Below are 19,999 nucleotides of genomic sequence, written 5' to 3'. Positions count from 1 at the left end.
GAAGCTCTCACTGGCATGTCAGCCTTCCCCTTGGCATGCTCCTTGCTCCCTGGCTTCCTGCCCTTTTGCCTCCCTCCCTTCCCCCTCCAGGCCCAGACATGATCTACCACCCACCACGCAGCTTGGCCCTCACCTTTGTCTCCCCTCTGTCCCTTCTCCCCACGCAGCTGGCTCTTTGCCCTCTCCAAGGCCTTTGCTGCAGTTTGGCTCTGTGTCTCGCGGGTTGTTGTGTTCTGGGTGCCCATTTTCTGTAAAGATAAGAAGAACATGGGGAGTGTTGTTGGCCCCCAGCTGCCCTGTGGGTGGGCCTCAGAGATGAATTATTGACCTTGAATTTGTGGGGGAGCCGTGGCTTGGCCAAACATAATAAGCAGATGTTGTTTCATGCTAGGGGGGGAAAAATTAGCGAAAACCCTCTTCACCATGTCAATAGCAAAAATGTTGCTTTGGTCGGACTCAGAAACCAAGCCTTTTAAACCTCGGTCTTTGGAAATCTGAACGTTGCTTTGGTCGGACTCAGAGACCAAGCCTTTAAACCTCCGTCTTTGGAAATCCGAATGCTGTGACTTTGTCAGCCAGCAAGTTGTAACATGCCCCAACTCTGCCCAAGGCTCAGCTTCTAGCTCCACCCAATGAGGGCCTCGAAAACTGAGAGGGATCCGGAATCCACTTGTTACAGATGAATTCCAAATATGCAGACTGCTGGCCTCTTGAAACCGTCCAAGTCCCTTCTTTCACTTGAAGTCATCACCGGAGGCATCTGGGGGTGGGCCAGAGTGGTTACGGGTGCAGGGAGCCCTAAGCGCTGGCGGTACCGATGGACGACGGGCCGAGGAAGGTGTGGGCACTGCTCCAAGGTGGGGGCAGCCCCTGGGTTCAGCTCTGAACCCGTGGAAAAGGAAGGAGCAGTCGGGGCCGAGTGGCTTGGGCCCCCTGGTGCCAGGGTTGGAGGTGCCCAGGTGTGAGCACGGGCCTCGGTTTCCTTTGTCGCTGTGGCTGTGTTGCATGCAATGGACTTCTCCCCGGTGAAGTGAGTCTCTTCCTCCAGATCTCTTGGCCCCCCTGAGCCTTTCCCACCTCACACTGCCTGCCCTCCCTGTGCTTCTCCGAGGTTCTCACGTTTGTTTTAACTTTCCTACAGTGACCCGCACCTTGATAGGAACACTTTGCCTAAAAAAGGACTCAGGTATCTGTGTTTCCTCCTTGCATCCGTGCCATCTGCTGTGGCTCTGGGGCTTGGCTGTGTGACTCGCTCATGGCTGATGGGGGTGCGGGTGGGCTGGGGGCCCCCGCTTTGGCCCATGCAGCAGGACCCTGTAGACGACGGCTCTCCCTGCAACCCTCTTGTTCTCATCTCTCCATTTGTTGGCTTCTTTTGCTTGAGCAGGGGCTGTGCTCTTTCGGGCTGACTGTGGTCAAACCATCTCATGACAACCATCCCTGAGCAAACCCGGAGAGCAGTTACTGCTACTTCTGGGGCCAGTGGGTTTAATCGCTGATCACTTCGCCATGACCATTCCATCCACGGGCTGTCTTCTGAGAGAAAGGATATGACTTGTAGCATGTTGATTTGTCAGCCAGGACACGAGCAAAGGAGAGAAATCTTCCCCTCCCTCCCCACCCGCAGTTTGAGGATTTCTGACTTTTGGGCCCATAGAAAGTTGCTAAGGACAAATGCTTTGCACTTGTCTGAATATTCTAATAAAAAACCGGGCCAGTTTTCAATGCCCCACAAGATATGGGGCGATCTTTTTTTTTAATGTAAAGAAAGAAAAGACTTTCTTTCCAAGAGGGAGTGTCCTCTCATTCACTCTAAGTGCTGGCTCATTTTTGACTCTGGTCCTGGTGTAACAAGATGCTATAAGTCACCACTGCTCACGCCGCTCACCTCACTTTACCACCCAGAAGAACTTCAGTCCTACCGCCTGTCCCGTGATCTTAATGTCATGTGCTTGCAGCTGTCATTTTTCTCGCTCTCTACGCACCTCGTTCTTTGTAGCATCAGCTTCACCCTGCACTAAGCATTAAGAGCTTTCGCGAAACATGGAAGTTGGAATGAAATGTTTCATTGCTGTCATGTATGTTGGTAGTTAATATCCAGCAGCTCTTAAGGCTGAGAGCATTTTGACCAGTAATGGAAGGTAGGTATCAATGCTTCCTTTCAACAGGAGCTCCGAGCGCAGCCAAATCTAAGAACCTAAGAAGTACTGTAAACCCCCCAGCAGGCCTCCCGAGGGAGGAAGGTTCAGCCTGTGGCCTTCGAGGGGGGAGCTGGCAAGGCCTGTTGTGTTTAACAGTTTTCATCATGCCTGTGAGAGCTGCTTTTTGGCACTCAGGCTAGTGTTTAAATCATATCCACTCTTCACATGAGTTTGACCTTGATGCCCCACTGTTGCTTCATGTGGAAGCTCACTTCTGAATATTAGCATTTCATAATCCTGCGTATATTTCCAGAGCAGATCTAGCCTATGAAAATTATGTAACTCTAGCTTTTAAAAATGGTTTGTTGTTTTTTTTTTAATTCAGAATGGAGATATGTGACATGGTATCCTCAGCCAATTAATGGGACCTGGAAAATCCAATTCTAGTAAAAACATTAAGGAACAACCATGTCTATATTCCAAATTCTCACTGGGGCTCTCTTTCTGGCTCACCCACTCTGTACACACACATATCCGGTAGTCACCCCACCAGAATCTGTCTGTAAGTCCAGAGTACTCTGGTCACTTGGGTACTTTGGACGTTTGAGATGCTGCCTGTGGGCATAATGAGCAGAGCATGGGTTTGGGGACCAGGCGCATATGGATTGACACCTCGGTAAAACGGGAATGATGGCACCTGCATTGCTGGGCGAGTCTCAGGCTTCAGCGAGATAATGTCTCTGAAGGTGCTCGGTGCGTTGGAGACATTCAGTAAATCATTACCAAATTCGTTTCAGAAGCGACGAGGAGGTGGGCCTCGCGTGAGACCCAGTGATTTGGGGTCCCCTTCTGAAGACGCAGTTCTGCCCGGTCACAGCCGCTGCTGTCAACGTTGGTCTCCTCACACCTTCTGCTACGTGTCTGGTTTCTGATTCTCTGTGATTCATGGCCGCGTATTTGCGCTTCAGAATGCAGATGCCAGGAGCTATCTAATTAAAACTTCCTCAAAGCTCTGACAGCAGCTGGTTTCATTGCCTCAGTCCTGTCAAGGTGGGGGCTTTGAAATGACACCGTCATGAATCAACATGTTACAGATACGCCCAGGGACGGCTCTTTGAGCATTTACCAATCTCGTCCCCTTTATGTAGTTCCCTTTAGGAACTGCAGTTTTCCCCAAAGACAGCCAAGTAGCCAGAAAGGTTTGGAGAAAATCTGTGAGTTGCAGAATGTGTAGCCATCTGATTTTTCAAACCTCAGACTTTCTTCTTATATGTTTGGATATCCATTTTTCTTTTTATATGTTTATTATCTGCTCCAGGACGCTCATTCTCATGAACGTTGTTCCTAGTTAATCCCAGCCTGATTTCTGTCTGTCCAGGTATACCCCCACCTCCCAGCTCCGCACACAAGAAGATGCAAAAGAATGGTTACGGTCCCACTCTGCAGGAGGCTTGCAGGACACCACCGCCAACTCCCCTTTCTCCTCTGGCTCCAGTGTAACTTCTCCTTCTGGAACAAGATTCAACTTTTCTCAGCTGGGTGAGTAGCCACTTGGCATTTAACGATGCTGATCGGCACCTTGGGGACGAGGTTATCTTGCATTTTGAGAGACATGTGGTCATGTAGCTCTCAGTATCTGATCAGCCCATAGCAGTAAAGTTTGATTATAGGCAATTGATACCAAAAGGAAAGAGAAAGGTTTCTTGCTTCTCTACCAGTCATTTTCTCTACATGGTTGATGTAGGTAGGGCAAACTATCCATGGAATGAAAAGCATGTATTCTAAGATCTCTGAAGAAGTACGTTCCACAGCATATCCCATATTTGGTCATCCTCCTTGCTTTATTAAACCGGAAATAAAGATCAAGTTTTGATTGAATGAGTATTCTTGGAAGTGCCTACTGGTGACATAAGGCTTTGACTGGCACAATGAGGAAAGGAAAAGAATTTGTAACACAGTCCCTGCTGGCATGTCAACGGATGCTTTTTTAGAAAGATAGACACCCACACAGACTCATCAACAGGTAAATGAGAATAGTTCACAAAGTTTTATGTGAAATCATGTAAAAACTGAATGTGATCTAATAGCAAGTATTATACAGAGAGAAAGGAAGGACTAGTCCTGGCTTGAATGACTGAAGAAGGTTACATGGAGGTAGCAGGATGAAAGCTGAGCCTTCCAAGATGGATACAGAGGGAAGTATTTGTTTTCCAGTCTCATCTCATTCTTCAGAGAGGCAGCCTTTTCTGATTATTGTGAATAAGAAACTCAGTCTTTAAGGACTTCTAATCAAGGAAGGCTTAACTGTTCATTTTTAATGAACCGAATGTACTTCTAAACTATTTTACATTACTGAAGTGGACAGGAGTTTAATAAGAAAGCCAGTTTCAGCTAAAGTACATGCACCCCCTTTGCACTGAAGCTCTGCAGGCACCACTATGAAATCTCCCCATCAGAGACAGTGAGACCTGTGTTCCTGTTGTTCTTTTCTCGGCTGTAACTCTTTGAGGCAAGAGTTTCTTGTCATGCACAAATGCTTCCCATCTGATCAAAAGCCCGGCTGAACTATTTTGGGCTTTTGGCTTTAGAGAGAATTGTTCCAGATGAGCCCAGAGAGTAATTAGCTCATGCCTGGAAGGTGACACTAGCTTGTCTGAACGTGCCAAGTGGGAAAGCTGGGGCCCGGAGCCTCGCTTTGGAACTGACCCACCTTTCCTCCCTTATTTTTAGCTCTAAGTGTGTTTCTCAAATGCTGATGTGACTACCTTTGAGAAAACAGACAAAGAGAGAGGAGTTGACGGGGCCAGAGATGGCTGATCGTCAGCAGCCTCCTCTCCATTCCCTTTAGGGACGTGAGCCTCCAACCTTTTGACTGTCTCCTTTCCTTGCAGCGAGTCCCACCACCGTCACCCAGATGAGCTTGTCCAACCCGACCATGCTGAGGACCCACAGCCTCTCCAATGCCGACGGGCAGTATGACCCGTACACCGACACCCGCTTCCGCAACAGCTCCATGTCCCTGGACGAGAAGAGCAGAACCATGAGCCGCTCAGGCTCATTCCGGGATGGGTTTGAGGAAGGTAAGCAAGCCAGGAGGTTCACCCTCTTTCCTGGCGTGCAGAGTGGTTAGTGGTCCTCTAGGCTGAATTCGCGTCTTCAATGCAAGAGCCCTCCCTCCTGAGTTTCCAAGTCACCCACTTGTGCTGGGGAGCTCTGAACAGTAGGGTCTGACTCTCAGTTAACCTTGCAGGTGTTTAGGGAAGAGGCTGCTGACAAAACCCTGGTGAGCCCTGGAGTTGACTGAGTCCCACTGTGAGGCTCCGGCTCAGCTGCTGGTACACCATCTTGGCAACACCAGTTACAAGAAAGTTCATTTTTCTGTGCCGATGCACCTGGATCACTTTGGGGAGCTGTGGGCTGCCATACTTCTCCACTTCTCTCCAGAATCTTCTATCTCTTTTCTCAAGCACCAGTTGTTTTTTTTAAGTTTGTTGCATTCAGTTTTGCCCTTTTCCTTCTTTGCTTGCTAACTGGGAATATTTGGGGTAGGATTTTTATGTTTTGTTTGTTTTAATCAGAATTTGGGGGAGAAAACTACTGTGGGTACCTTCATCAGCCATCTTCCTACTTCAAATCATTTTTCTTCTTCCTTCAGGCAGAGTGTGAGTTAGGGGAGTCAGCAGCCAAAATGTCAGGCACATCCCACCACCTGCCTCCCAAAAAGCAAAGGTGAAGTTGATAATATACTTGTGTCTTATCATCACTGGTGTCTTACCAGTGATGAACATGGTTAAGGATATGGGGTAATACTACTGGGGTTTGAATTCCAGCTCCACTACTTCTTAGGTATATGATCTTGGACAAATTAACTTCACCTCTCTGTGTCTTTGTATTTTCACTGATAAAAATTAGGAGTACCCGGGTCCTGAAATTCTGAGAATTAAACAAGATAATATATTTATAAATGTTAATCCAATAATGCCAGTACCTGTCATAGCCTGAACACTCAGCTTCAGCACTGATGTCCTGGCAGCTGAAAGTCCCCAGCCAGAGGAGGGGCCAAACGAGGCTGAGAGCCCTAGCCCTGGCTGTACCTTCTTTGCCAGCGACAGAATCGAATAGGGGTGGAGAGGGGAGTCATAGGCGCGTCCCTCTGCTCCTAGCCCCTGTGAGAGTGGGAGAATGTGCCCAGCATCGTCCTGGTAGAACAAATGAAGTTGTGATTGTTGAGGAAATCCCTAAATAAGTCCAGAGGGGGAGAAATGGAGGATGTTGGTTTCTGCTCTGCCCAGGGTTCTTTTTAACAAAAGTTTTAGAGTTTAGTTACAGAGCAGTTGCCCCCTGGTTAATCTTCCTTCGTTCTCTCCACTCTGATTGTATCGTTTGCATCCAGTGGCATCCAGGGAGCAGACACTAACTAGTCTGTAAATCCATATATGGGAACCCACTGGGATGGTGGATTAAGAAGGAGTGGAGCCTGAGTTACTGAGAATGTTTTGCTGGATTTAAGAGCTAGAAATCAGTGCTTTAACCATTCAGAGCATAGAGGAGGGCATGTTGATCCTAAGGTGAAGGAGTAGGTCATTTGTCTTGAACTTTTTTCTGCTCAGTGGGCAAGCAGAGCATGGCCACGAAGCATTTCCCCACCCTCCTGATGATGACTCGAGTCTGGAGTGTGCCCTGTTCATCTGCTCTGTCCTGTGTGTACCTGAGTGAAAGGTGTTCCATCCTGCAGCTTGTCCAAACAAGCACACTTCGCCCATAAAGGTCCAGGACCATTACAGTATCATTATCAGATGGCTTTTATTTATTCCATCTGGAAACAAGCTGCTGTTAGGCAGCACAACTGTGGGATATCTGGGATGTTAAAGTGACATTGATAAAAAGGGCTTGCCCACAAGCAGTGTCTAGACTTTCGTAAACCCTGATGATTCATGGTGATGTGGAACTCACATGCAGAGGTAAAGTCAAATTCAGGGAGGAGGAGTAGGGGCTGTTGTCGATGTATCAGTACTATTTTGGGAAGTTTGGTATCAGATTGATTATATTTCTTCCAAAGCTGTTACATTACAAAAGCAAAATAGGGCTCATGCAGTTAGGTGTTTTTAATTCCACTGGCTGAAGACTTTTTCCCCACCTCTTGAATATATAAACTCCTGGTGTTGCAGAAACATCTGGGAAAAATATTCATATCCCATGTTTGAACCAAACAGAACCTCCTCATAAGAGGCAGTTAGGTATATCATATGCCAGAAAGCAAATATTAATAGAAATTTAGGAAGAATTAGCACAAGTCCTTGTGTGAGGTTTTTGTAGGATTTAATTAACACTTTGCCTTTTGAAGGAAATAAAAGTTATAAATATGTAGATGAGTACAAGCAAGGCCCAGGTGCAACCTTTCAAAGTTATTTCAGGTAAATTAATTTCCATCAGGCACATTAGGCAATCTTCAAGTCAGCTTTAATAGCGTACTTTAGAGAGAGGCTTGAGACAGTTTTCAAATGAATGTATTTGGAGTAAAAAAAAAATCCAGGACTTTACTAATCATCCCTAAGAACTGATGCAGTCTAAACCAGTTTATCTGGAGCCCACAGAGACAAAGCCACTTATTAGTAAATAAATCCTGTATTGCAGCTCTCGTGTGCTTCTCGCCCCTGAGTTACACTTGGATTCAAGTCCTGGTACCTCCACTGTTAGCACAGTGACTTTGGGTAAGGGACTTGCTTTGGTCAGCCTATTTCCTGTTCACTAAAATGTGGAAAATAATTGTACTACTTCAAAGGACTGACATAAAGATTAGGTGAGATAAATCCTGGAAGGCATTTGGTAGAATGACTTTGAAAGGGGTTTTTAGTAAGTACTCGGTCAGTGGTAGCTACTGTAGCAGTTGTATGTTTTGTTTTATCCTTCTCCCCGTGGGCCATTTCAACCCCATTTATTTATGGAAAAATTGAACAGGAGTGACTTGGGGACTTTCTGCAGCCCGGACTACTAGGTCCTGAACTCCTGAACTCTGAGCCCTCTGTTTTTTCTGTTCAATCCTACTTTACACTTTTCCTTGGCCATAGCTGGGCTCTCTTACATGAACCTTCATCAGTGTGGTCTCCGTCTTCAGTTATGCTTTCTTAGCTGGTTGAGAGGGTGGCCCAGTAGCCACGAGAACTGCATCTCATCTCACTGACTCCTTCCACAGCCCCCAGTAGCAGAGGGGGATCTAGAGGTCGATGGCCAGATTCACGTTCTCTCTCCACTCCTGACTACCTGTGTGTGCTTGACCACATCTCTTAACCCCTCTGGACCGTAGTTTACTCCTGCATTCATTAGGGGTGGAAATTCCTGCCCTACTGGGAATATTACCTACACATTCTCTGTGATGTTGAGGATCACTTCAAACAGTAGTATAAGTGAGAGAGTGCTTTGATTAGTATGAAGCTGAATATGTACATTATATATATATGTGATGCCCAAGTGTGACAGCAGAGGCATTTGTTTGCTTTGTTGGCTAGAATATGCCCAGTTGTCATTCCATCATGTGATTTCACTCCTATCTGTGCTTTAGGTTGGGGTGAAGTCACATTCTTCTCAAACACGCTCTGTGTGCTTGCTTAGTCCCAGCTTGTGCCTGTGTAGATTGAATGAGGGCTTTAGGAAACCATTCTAAATATACCAGAAGGCTTTACCAAAAACAGAAAAGTAAACCTCAGAAACCAGTAAATGAGGTCACTCAAGGGCAAAGCCATCTCCAGATTTCTGGTCCGCAGATCCTGTTCCTGAGTGCTGTAGGACCTTACACGGGTCGCTTACCCTCTCTGGGTTTCAGATAGTCGGTGGCAGAGGTAGCCTAGATATTCTCTGGTTCCTTGTACCTTCGGATTTGGGGAAGTATAGGTCTAGGGAGGAAGCTGCAGGGCATGCCTCTGCTGCTCTGGGCTTTTAAGTCTTGTGTGCGTTTTGTTGTCCAGAAGTATCCCAGCCGCATAACCCAGGCTCTGCCTTGGCTCAGCGTACTTGAAGGAGGGCCAGCTGCAGTGGTTCAGGCAGCCACATTCAGCTCAGGGTTGATCTGAAAAGCGAGGACTCTTCCTTTGGACCACAGCCTCGCTGTTGCTAGTTATGAGTAAGAGGAGTTAATTATAGAGAAAAATAATTACCTCCACCCGAAGCCTGCCAGATGTGCCTCTCTCTGCGTGCGGCCCCAAGCTTGCCCTGAGATGTTGCTGAAGGCAGTGTCAGTGAATCCATGTGTATGAGGGAGAGAAATAAGAGACAGACTTCCATTTTTCAATAGCCAAAGTCCACACAGAAGCCCTGTGCAGGCCTCCAGAGCCAGCGTCGGGCAGGGCAGTATGATGGAAGGGCAGCTCCATGCTACTTACATCTCTTCCTCCAACTTAGCCTCCACTTTCATTCCCCCCCTAGTGTCTGTGTCATGGGGCTAAAGTAACTTACCCTTTTGGATCATTAGACCACTAGGTTGGGGCACGACAGACTTGTTTTAATGTGTGGTCATATTAACACTGAAAGCCATTATTGAGCATTAACACCTTAAATTGACTTTTTACGGGCACAGGCCAGGTGAATGATAGATGGAGGAAGAATAGAGGGAAAGATCTAGAACCCCAGGCATTGCTGAGGAGGGTGGATGTAAGTGGCAGTGCAGGGATGGCCTCAGGGCAGCTGGCAACTTCTGAGAGAGGAAAGGACCAGAAGTGCAAGCCCAGGATCTGTGTAGTCAGAGGAGAGAGGAAGCTGCCCTGGTGGCCATCTGGGAAATGAGGTCGGGTTCCTGGAGAAGATGACATTTGAGCTGATCCTGCTGGAGATCTGAATGGGCAGGGATGGGAAACTTCCTAAACCAAGGGAGCTGCCCCGGAAGAGACTCTGAGATGGCAAAGAACTTCACAGGTCATGCATGAGAGAGCCAGGCAGGATTCGGAGTGTGATAGGAGCGCCTGAAGGAAGGCTGGGGTTCGGGACTTTTATTGGGAATACATTGTGGAGGCACCAGGGAGATTGGCGCAGCCGTTCATGAGACATCTGTGGGCAGGTAGCTTCCGCCGACCGCTGATCCGAGTTGAGTTCACTCCTTGGGTGGTAAGTGAAAGCTGTTTAGTACACGTGCATTCCTCCCCAGCTTCCCACTCTCAGATCACAGGTGAGAGTGCGGTGTGGTGGGGAGGGGAGGGCCATTCCACTCCTGATCAGGGAACCTGTGACCAATGCAAAGGTCTGTGATTTCTCACAGGCATATTTCTATCTTTTAGGCAGTTTTTTGAGAGATTACTAGGAAAATGTCATTAAAGAATCTGGTTTCCAAAAAGAGAAGTCAGCCAGAATACCTAGTCCTGATAAAGACCGTGGCTTAAAATTACATGAAAACAGATAATAAAATGTTTCCATGGCTTGGGGCGGGGGTGGGGGGGGGTGGAGTGTGGGGGGTAGGAGGTGAAGGAGGAAAATACAGGATGGTTCTAAGTCCCAAAGTCCAGTCACAAACGAGGAAGAGGACACTTTGTAAACATGACAAAAATCAGACGAAGAACCTAAGTTTCAGTGGATATGTTTTCTAACCAATGTTCTACTACATGCTCATCTTGAATGAATTTACTGTAGCCAACAGCCAGCGTCTTGTGTTCAGAATAATCAGCTCATCATCTTTTTGCTTGTACGAAGGACGGATGCTAGCAAAATATAAAATACATTTGCCACACAATTTTAACCTTAAGGGACACATAAGAAAAAAGAAAGGGATAAAATCTGCTGGAACAAAGCAGGTAGCACTTGCCTCTGGGTAATAGAACTATGAGTCCCACAATTGATGGCAGTGAATATGCTTCTTAATATTTCTCTGTACTTGAAACATTTAACTTATTAATTATGTATTATTTTGATAGTCAGAAGGGGGAAGTATTTAGAAGGTTGTAGGAAATAAAATGTGGCAACAGAAAAATGACTCCCATAGGAAATTATTCCTTACTTGACTTTGACCTGTCACCGAATCAGACAAGGTTGGGTCATGGTGAGGTTGTTGCTCCAAGCCTGGTGTGTCTTCTGATGCCTAGTTTTTCCTTTCCTTCCCCTTTTGGGCTGCCTAGTAGCCAGCTGTACAATTGACCTTTTCTTTTTCTTTTTCTCATAGTTCATGGATCCTCACTCTCCTTGGTTTCCAGCACGTCATCAATTTATTCTACAGTGAGTATAAATCAATGCTGTATGGCTATGTGTGTCAAAAATAAAATATAAGCATGTCTCCTAGAGAAAGTATTTCCATCATAAGGGGATCAATTAGTTAGGGAACACAATTTGAAATTTACAAACAGCTATTGATTATAATGTACCAACCAATAAATCAGAGGCTGACTTTTGTTAAAGTGGCATTGTGCTTCAGGTAGTAACTGGTTAGAATGTATGAGATGCCTTTTACTGTTTTTTCTTTTTAAAAAAATATTTACTCACTTATTTGACTGCATGGGGTCTTAGTTATGGCATGCATCGTTCAGGATCTTTCGTTGTGGCACATGGATTCTCTAGTGTGGCACACCAATCATAGTTGCTCCGTGGCATGTGAGATACCAGTTCCCCAGCCAGGGATCGAACCCGCTTCTCCTGCGTTGGAAGGCAGATTCTTTAACTGTTGGACTACCAAGGAAGTGCCGAGATGGCTTTTTCAACTTTGTATCTCCCTGTTTCTTTGTAAAGTAGAAAGAATAGAAGTCCCTACTTTGTGGAGTTGTACTGAGAATTAAATATATGAAGATTACTATTCACTGCAACATAAATTCCTGGAGGACAAGGACTTTTTTCTGGTTTTATTCCTAGTGCCTAGAACTGGGCCTAGCACATAGTGTTCAAAGAACAGGTTTGAATGAAATAAGAAAATGCAGGTAAAGCAGTGAATAGAATGCACACAGCACAGAGGCAACTCTCATAAGTGAAAGCTGTCAGCTGTGAGAGGGCTACTGAAAAAAAGCCACATGTGACCAAGTAGTACTGGATTTGTTCAGGATGCTTTCTGTAGCTATGTGCGTGACTGTTTATCTTAAAAACGTTCATTCAGGAATTCATATAAGGAAAAAAACATTTGATTAATGGGAAATTGGGGGTTCTTTAGACCTTCATTCCATGAAGGGCAGATGTTTCAATATAACTCAGGTTTCGGTAACGCCAGGTATCTGGGCTATGTCGTGGGACCAACTGTAGATAGCCCCTTGTAAGTTAAAGCCCATCCCAGAATCAAGTTAAGGAGCCCAGGGCCTGACTGTTCCTTCTTGGGCATGCAGCGAGCAGACAGACTTCAGTGGTTCTTGACACGGTCTGAGTTGAAGGACCTAGAAACATTCTCCTCTGTTCCTACCACCTTGTCCCTCCAGCTCCAAAATAACCTCTTTCCTCTGCTACGTCATCTTGTCTGAAATGTTATCAGAGTCTGGGCTTTCATCTTAAAGGCTTTATATATAGTAACTTTGGGAAAGGGTCATTCAAGCCATTATCCAGGAAAGCACAGGGATGGCCTTCTAACGGTCAGCAGTTGAGGCCTCCGAGTCTTCCCCTCTAGAATGAAGCTCTGTGACATGGGTACCAGAGGGGGTACTTGTAGACCTGGAGTCACTTCCTGCACAGTATTTACTGGCCCCAAGTACATGCCGGGCTCTGGGCTGAGCCCTGAGGATTCTCCCCTCTTCTCTGAGGTGGGGAGAGTAGCCTGCTGCGGAAAGCAGAAGCCAGAGGCGTGGAAGGCACGGGGCAGGGGACGTGGGACTCCAGTTCCGCAGGCTTGGTGCGGTGTTGCTGCAGCAGACATTTCGGTGCCCAAGCCCCAAGTTTTCCCAGGGTTTCCTGTCCACATGTTTTTCACTCAGAAAAGCAACACTTGGGGGCTGGCTGGCCTGTATCAGCCAGCCTGAGAGCGAAAGGACAGGAGCTCTTCACCTGTGAGAATTCAATGGCAGGAAGCTATCACGTGCAGTTCCTGGCTGCTGCGCCTTCGTGCCGTTCATGCTGACCACTGGGAGTTCTTGCAGCCACAGGCGCTCTTTCGGTAGCTCTTGTTCTGGTGTGTGGACCTGAAGCTGGTGTTTTCCATGAAATTTGAAATTGTCCTTTCGGAGTTGATATAAATTCACAAATTACCAAAGACCTAATAATACTAATACTTTTTAATTCCATGTTTATCTGGATAGCAAGAGACCTGAGGCCTAACCCTAGTTTTTTCTCTTACTGTATGACTTTGGACAAATTACATCCTTATTCTCCATTTTACCCTTGGCCTCAGGGAACTAGGCCAGGTTGTCTCTGAGGTCAGTGAGTCAAGGGTTCCCATGTACTGTCCTTTCCATGAGCCTTCTCTGAGAATATAAGTTGCTTTTGCAGACTTAAAAAAAATAGTCTAACCTTTGAATGTTTTCATTGATGGAGTGGGATGCTCATTCCAAGGAAAACTTCAAGTCTGACCAGACTGCTACCACCAAACAGTGGTGTGTGGTCCCTTATCTATTATTAGCTCCTTGATGATGATGAAATGCTGAAACAGATGCTTAGGCGCCTTTGCAAATGTTAAGGTAAACAAGTTCGTATTTGTTGTCTAGAAAGAAATCTTTGGAGTCTGTTATGTTGCCACCAACTCAGACCAAAGGGTCTGTTTAATACCCTGGTATTTTAAAGGCTCTTATTGAATGATAACATGCTTCTCCCCCTCCCCCCCACCGAAATCTCTAATTCTTAGATGCTCAAGAATGTTCATTCTGGCTGAAATTTGCCTGTAATTTTAATTACAAAGGAAATAAAAGACAGCCTGATGCTAAACAAATGCCACAGAGAGGTCATGGCCAGCTCTCAGAATAGAAAAAAATTGCAGAGGGCACATCTGGCATCAGACTTGCTTTCTTGGTCAGTAGGGAGCGGCAGCTGAGTTCCCAGGGGAACTGCTCAGTGGAAGCTCCGAGACCCAGAGCTTCACTCAGAGTTCCCAGATGTACACAAGTGCAGTGGCAGCTGGGGGCAAGAGACAAAACGCACGATTTCTCCAGGCTGCTGTTGAGAACCCTGGGCCCAACCCCAGAGACAGGTGGGCACAGGGACAGACAGTGGTAGCAGCCTGCGTAAAGAGCATTAGTTCTGCTGATAGAAGTGCTTAGAAGTAGGGCTGGTCCTCTGTGGATGGTTCAGCCTGCTAACAGACCTCCCACTCGCCTCCCAAATGTTAGATAGCTGTGACGTTATCACTATTCACTTTTCTCCTTTGGATCAGACTCAGAAGCCAGGGCCTTATTTCTGGAAGACCTCCAGGAGAATGTCACTATAGTCAAAGAGCCAGGAGTATGTGCTGGTTAAGATCATAGGCTCTGGAGCCAGACTACCTTGGATCCAATCCCAGTTCTACCACTTATCAGCTGTCACCATGGGCAAATTATATTAGTACCTTCTCAAAAGGTTGTTATGAGCATTCAATGAATAATAAATATCAAGTGCTTGGAACTGTCTTTGCCATATAGTAAGTGTTTAATAAAAATGCTACTTATTATTACCAGAATGTGAACAACATGAGACATGAGGGACTTGGTCGTGTTCATATCTGTATCCCAGATTATTAAAACGGTGCTTGACACGTAGTTGGAAATCAATAAATCTTGAATAGGTAGTGGTGGTGGGGATGAAATGATGGACAGGCAGACAGACAGACAAAGAGGGATGGCTGAGTGGTATCAGAGAGGGAAGAGTAAGCAGTGAGGACATCTCCCAACCTTATGAAAGCATGGCTTAGATAAGGAGATTGTCCAGCTGTGTGACTTTAGGCAAGATACCTAACCTCTCTGAACCTCAAAAGGAACCATCCTACTTTGTGGAGTTACTGCAAGGATTAACTAACTTGGTCACAGTGTACCTAAAAATTAGTTGCTGCTGTTAGGAAGCAGCCTGGAGAGAGGGCCTTCTGGGGCAAGATCACAGGTGGGGAGCAAGGTGTGGGGGGTGGTCAGACCGGCTACCCACTTGTCCCAGCTGATGGGTAGAGGGAACTGCAGGGTCTGATGAATCAAACCCCTCTGCGTTCTAACTGGAGGAGGAGACACCAGAGTCAGATGCTGATCTTTAAAGTATTGGGTTTGCCACTAGTGAAACTGGATTAGGACACACATAGAGGACTCAGGACATAATCGAGTCTTTACTGATCTTCACTCACCTACCTGGCTGCTCCACCCCGAGAAAGTACAGATGGTGGCGTATGGAGAGAAGGCCATTGGACACTTCCAACATTTCCAAGAAAGCCTGTGTTGGAGGTTGTGGGTTTCTTCTTATATGGGTCCCTACAGGAACTCCAGAAGAGAGAAAGAATGGTTCCCCCTGCAATAGGTTCCCCCCAACCCACGTGTGCTCCCCCTATGGGAAGAGATAAGTAGCTTGTAGTCTCTGGCTGGTCGATTGCTGTGTCACCACAGACCCAGGGCCCCAGATGGAAGGTTTTTCCAGTAAGAGAGTCTACAGGCTTCGTCCTTACTCCCCAGGGTCACAGATAACTGGGGGCTCCAGATGGAGCATCAGGCATGTGCCAGCCATCTTCCTTTTTATAAGCTGGGGAGTCTCCAGGCTGGCTGATGGGGCCTCCCAGTCCCCTTCACTTCTGGAACCTTCCTGCCCTGCTGCTGTTTCTGCTTCAGTGCCCTAGGGAGATGAGAGGGAGGAATAAAATGGGGCAGAATTAACCTATGAGCTGTCCTCCCTGCCTCCCAGGTAGGATTGCCAGATTAAATATAGAATGCCCAATTAAATTTGAAATTCAGATAAACAACAAATAATTTTTTAGTATAAGTGTGTTCTCACTGTTGCATGGAACATACTTAAACTAAAAGAAAAAAAATCTAACTGGGTGCCCTGTTCTTTTTTTTTTTTTTAATTTGCTAAATCTGGCAACTCTTCCCCTGGCTTATCCCCTTCTCATCACCCCGTCTCCCTGTCTTCATCATCACGTGGGAGCAGGGGGCTCCTCACAACCAACACAGCTAGAGTATTTCCTAATTCTTTATAATTTCTTAAAATAATACATTTTTTGTATTTGGCCTTTCTGATTGGTCACATGAATTGAACCGGTTAATTTAGAGAAGTTCATTGGAAAAGAAACTAATAAATCTTCAAGATTGCTGCAAGTGTCCAAATATGGCCCTCCAGTTGTTCCTCAACTGGTCTGATTTATTCTATGTTTTTCTTTACAGCCAGAAGAAAAATGCCAGTCAGAGGTAAGGAACATTTTGCCAGTTGGATTTCATCTTTCACTATGGTCAGTTCTTTCTCCCAGTTCATCCTGGAAGTGGACTCCCAAAGCAAGTAACTCTGTTCCTTGTCATCTTTAGATTCGCAAACTACGGCGGGAACTGGATGCCTCCCAAGAAAAAGTTTCTGCTTTGACCACCCAGCTGACAGCAAATGTGAGTGTGGACCCAGAGCGGTAGCCGTTGCTGCCTCTGAGCATTATAGAGGCAGAGTGGTGTAACAAAAGAGACGCGGGCTCTGGTATCGAGGGTGTGAGTGTCAGCTCTGACACTTACTGGCCCTGTGCTTTGGGCAGACTCTTTCACTTCTGAGCCTGCCTTTGCTCCTCAGTGCGCTGGGAGATGATAATACTTAGCTCTCAGGGGTGTAATGTGATCAGTACCTGAAATAGATTAAGTGCTCAGAACGGTTCATTTTCCTTTCTCTTTCTGGAAATTTTCATCTTAAGAGAGAAAAAGAAGAAAATCTAAGACTCCACAATAAATGGCTGACTGCTCTGTAATTATTATATAATACACACAATTACGTGTTCAGGAGGCACTGCCAACCGGCATTCAATTCAGCAGCTGTTTAAGCGCCAACTATGCCCCGAGCAATGTGGGTTCAACAGCAAAACAAGCATAATCACTGTCATCTTAATGTTCTTTCTGTGGTACAGCAGAGAGGCAAAACAGGTTTGCTATGACATAATAGCTGTTATGATAGCAATAAAGGGGGATGGTTGTGGGAATACCTAAGAGGAATGCCTAGATCAGTTTTGATGGGGCTGGGAGAAGTTAGGAAAGGCTTCCTGGAGGAGGTTATATCTTAAGATTGCTGGGTAGGGGAGGATGCATGGGAAGGACAGCATTCTAACCAAAGAGAGTAATTTGTGCAAAAGCCCAAGATGAAGATGTTGCTGCATTTGGAAACTATAAGAAGTGCAGTGTGCTTAGAATCTATGGCGTGGATGTGGGGGAAGAGGGCTGGGGTGGAAGGGAGAAGGAAGTGGGAATGAGGGCAGCATGGAAGAAGGGCAAAGGTCAGGCCACATCATGAACACATTCATCTGTTAGGTGGTTAAGTTAGCTTCCTAACTGACGTGTGGTTACAGGATGTGCAGGGTCAGAGTAGAGGCAGAGATCTCCTACCACATCAGACCAGTCTGTAAAGGTGCCCTGCCGCAGGGCTGTGAGTCGTCAGGGCTGCGGCTCAGAGGCAGAGCCTGGGGCTTTGGAAGGTGCTGAGATGCTTCAGAGGCAGGGCTTCCTGCTTGGGAGCACACAACCAGTCTAGGACCATAGATTGTGAGTGTGAGCCCGTCAGAAAGCCACCTGCGTGATCCCAGCACGCTGTTAAAATGAAAAGCAAAAAGCTGTCTTCCTTGGACCAGGACTCTAATTAGTAAATATCTGGAGCTTTTGCCCATGTAATTCCTGGTTTGAGCCTGAGTCTACTCGAGGAAACTTTCCATTTCACTTTAAAGTCTGCACATGAAGTACCTAGCAGAGTGCTTGACCTTAATTATAGGCTCAGTAATTGCTAACTACTCTGAACTATTCATTCTCCTGTGCTTTCTTACATTTCTGGAAATCTTTGCTTCCCCCCCGCCCCCCCCTTTTTTTTTTTTTTTTGCTTTTTTCCCCCTAAACCCTAGTATACTAGGCTATTTTGTGTTTTTTCTAATCCTTCTTTATTTTCTTAACTTTTTTCTCTATTACTGTATCCTAAAAGATCAGAAATTTGGAACTTCCCTGGTGGTCCAGTGGCTAAGCCTCCATGCTCCCAATGCAGGTGGCCCGGAGTTCAATCCCCAGTCAGGGAACCAAACTAGATCCTGCATGCTGCAACTAAGACCTAGTGAAGCCAAATAAATAAATAAATACACACAAAAAAGATCAGAAATTGATATTAGATCTGGAACTTGAGTTTTAGAGTCTTTTTCAAAGACTGAGACATTATCTCAGGAATCAGATGCATGTCTATGAATCCACAACCAGTGAGCCAGGGGTCTCCTTGAAACACATGAGGTTTGACAGCAGATGATTTGGAAATACTGCCCTTATTAAGAACTACAGCTGTCAATGACTGCCCCTTACTAATTGAAAAATAGTAATTTATTTATCACTGAACTTGATTAATTCCTCCAGTGACCTCATGCTGCCCCCAAGGGACATTTCACTGGGCCATTTGGAACTCTCCTCTGTGATCCAGGAGAGTAAGAGTGAGATCCCTCACATTACTATTATTTCACTAATCCGGTTTGCTCCTCATAAAAGCCACTGAATCCCATATTGTTTTAAAGTAAATATTTAGTCTTGCCACACACGACCGGCAGTGCTAACGTGTTTCACTGTCTGCCATCTTTCTCGCGGGCCAAGCCGTGTTTGTTTTTTCTGGGACGCACTACTCAAAGCCACCTTCTCTGGGTGTTTTTATACCACTTGTGTTTGTTTTCCCTGGGAATGTGAGAATGCTTCTTGCTGAGAAGGCTGTTGTGTGGCTCTGGACCAGCCTCCTGGCCTGTATTTTCATAATTGAGATCATGACTCAGTCCTTTTGCTCACCAGCAAAATGTGATCCTCTGGTTCTTTGGAGCACATGTGGTTTCTTGAGTTTGCAAAAACTCTCTCTCGATAAGCAGTCTTCGTGGGGTCAGGTTTTTGCTTTTGTTTTAAACGAAAAAGTTTTAATGCCCACAAATAGAATCTTGGGTGGCAGTCAAATGAGGAATTGAAATAAATGGAAATTAAGTCATTTACATTTGACCTTGTCATTCCTTTGAAGTGCCAGGGTAGCAGTCAACTTGTTCACCTCCATGCCCTGTCTTCATTCACTACGTGACTGTCTCCAATCTGGTTGGCTTTTGTCCTGCCACATTCTCCAGAGCAGACTAAAGCGTATCACTTTATTTTAAAATGCAAAGGCATTTTCTCAGTTTTTCATGAGAGAGGGCATGCAATCAGAAAGAAGCTGGCCAATCCATTTAACATTTGTATCACTAGTGCTCCTGTCCCCTGCCAGCTCCTACTGCCAGTGGAAAAGAGGCTCAACAGTTGATCCTAGAGGTGTCTTATCCTCAATTTCCCTGTTTCATGAAGTCTAGTAACAGAGGCCTCCCACTCACCCCTCAAGTCTCTCCTCCCTAATCTGAAATGTGTGCTGACCCTGACCCCCTTACAGCCTAGGGTGATGGCTCCTCTCCCACCCTTGTCTTCTTCACTCTATGCATCTTGTCTCGAGAATTTTCCAGAACCATAAGGTCTCACTTCTCCCAAGACTCAGGTACCTTGCCGGTCCTTCTGGTTCCTCCTGTGACCTTCTGTGTATCTACCCACCCCTCTCCCAGGACCTTTTCTTCATCTCTCTACACCTGTGTTCTCAGAATATGTGTTCCCAAACCCCGTCTGTTCCCCGAAGTCTCTAGTCATGCCTGTTTTTGCAATTCCCTAACAGCTTGTAGATCATTTTCAACCACATTGTGTCACTCAATGCTCAGAATCACCCTGGGAGGAACAGATATGCGGCTCCCATTTTACAGATGAAGCAACTGAGGCCTGCAGGGTTAGATGACTTATCCATTCTTTATCCTTGGTTTTAACAATATTATCAGGATC

General features: G+C 46.0%; 1 protein-coding gene across 13 annotated transcripts in view; it reads left to right on the top strand.

Annotated features, from left to right (window-relative positions):
- NAV2 (neuron navigator 2) overlaps positions 1-19,999 on the top strand; it is a 771,667-nt gene that overhangs the window by 707,584 nt on the left and 44,084 nt on the right. For 12 of the 13 annotated variants that reach the window (XM_044943486.2, XM_044943484.2, XM_044943482.2 and 9 more), the window contains 6 exons: positions 1,142-1,186; positions 3,520-3,680; positions 5,033-5,221; positions 11,281-11,333; positions 16,346-16,369; positions 16,484-16,558. In XM_044943486.2, coding sequence (XP_044799421.2) covers positions 1,142-1,186; positions 3,520-3,680; positions 5,033-5,221; positions 11,281-11,333; positions 16,346-16,369; positions 16,484-16,558 — 547 coding nt within the window. The remainder of the gene's footprint in view (positions 1-1,141; positions 1,187-3,519; positions 3,681-5,032; positions 5,222-11,280; positions 11,334-16,345; positions 16,370-16,483; positions 16,559-19,999) is intronic. The other variant, XM_044943483.2, reaches the window with a different exon arrangement.

Source organism: Bubalus bubalis, chromosome 5 (genome assembly GCF_019923935.1).
Source record: "Bubalus bubalis isolate 160015118507 breed Murrah chromosome 5, NDDB_SH_1, whole genome shotgun sequence".
NCBI classification, from domain to species: domain Eukaryota; kingdom Metazoa; phylum Chordata; class Mammalia; order Artiodactyla; family Bovidae; genus Bubalus; species Bubalus bubalis.
The sequence above is the reverse complement of the archived record's forward strand: the minus strand, read 5'-3'. Positions and strand labels throughout refer to the sequence as shown.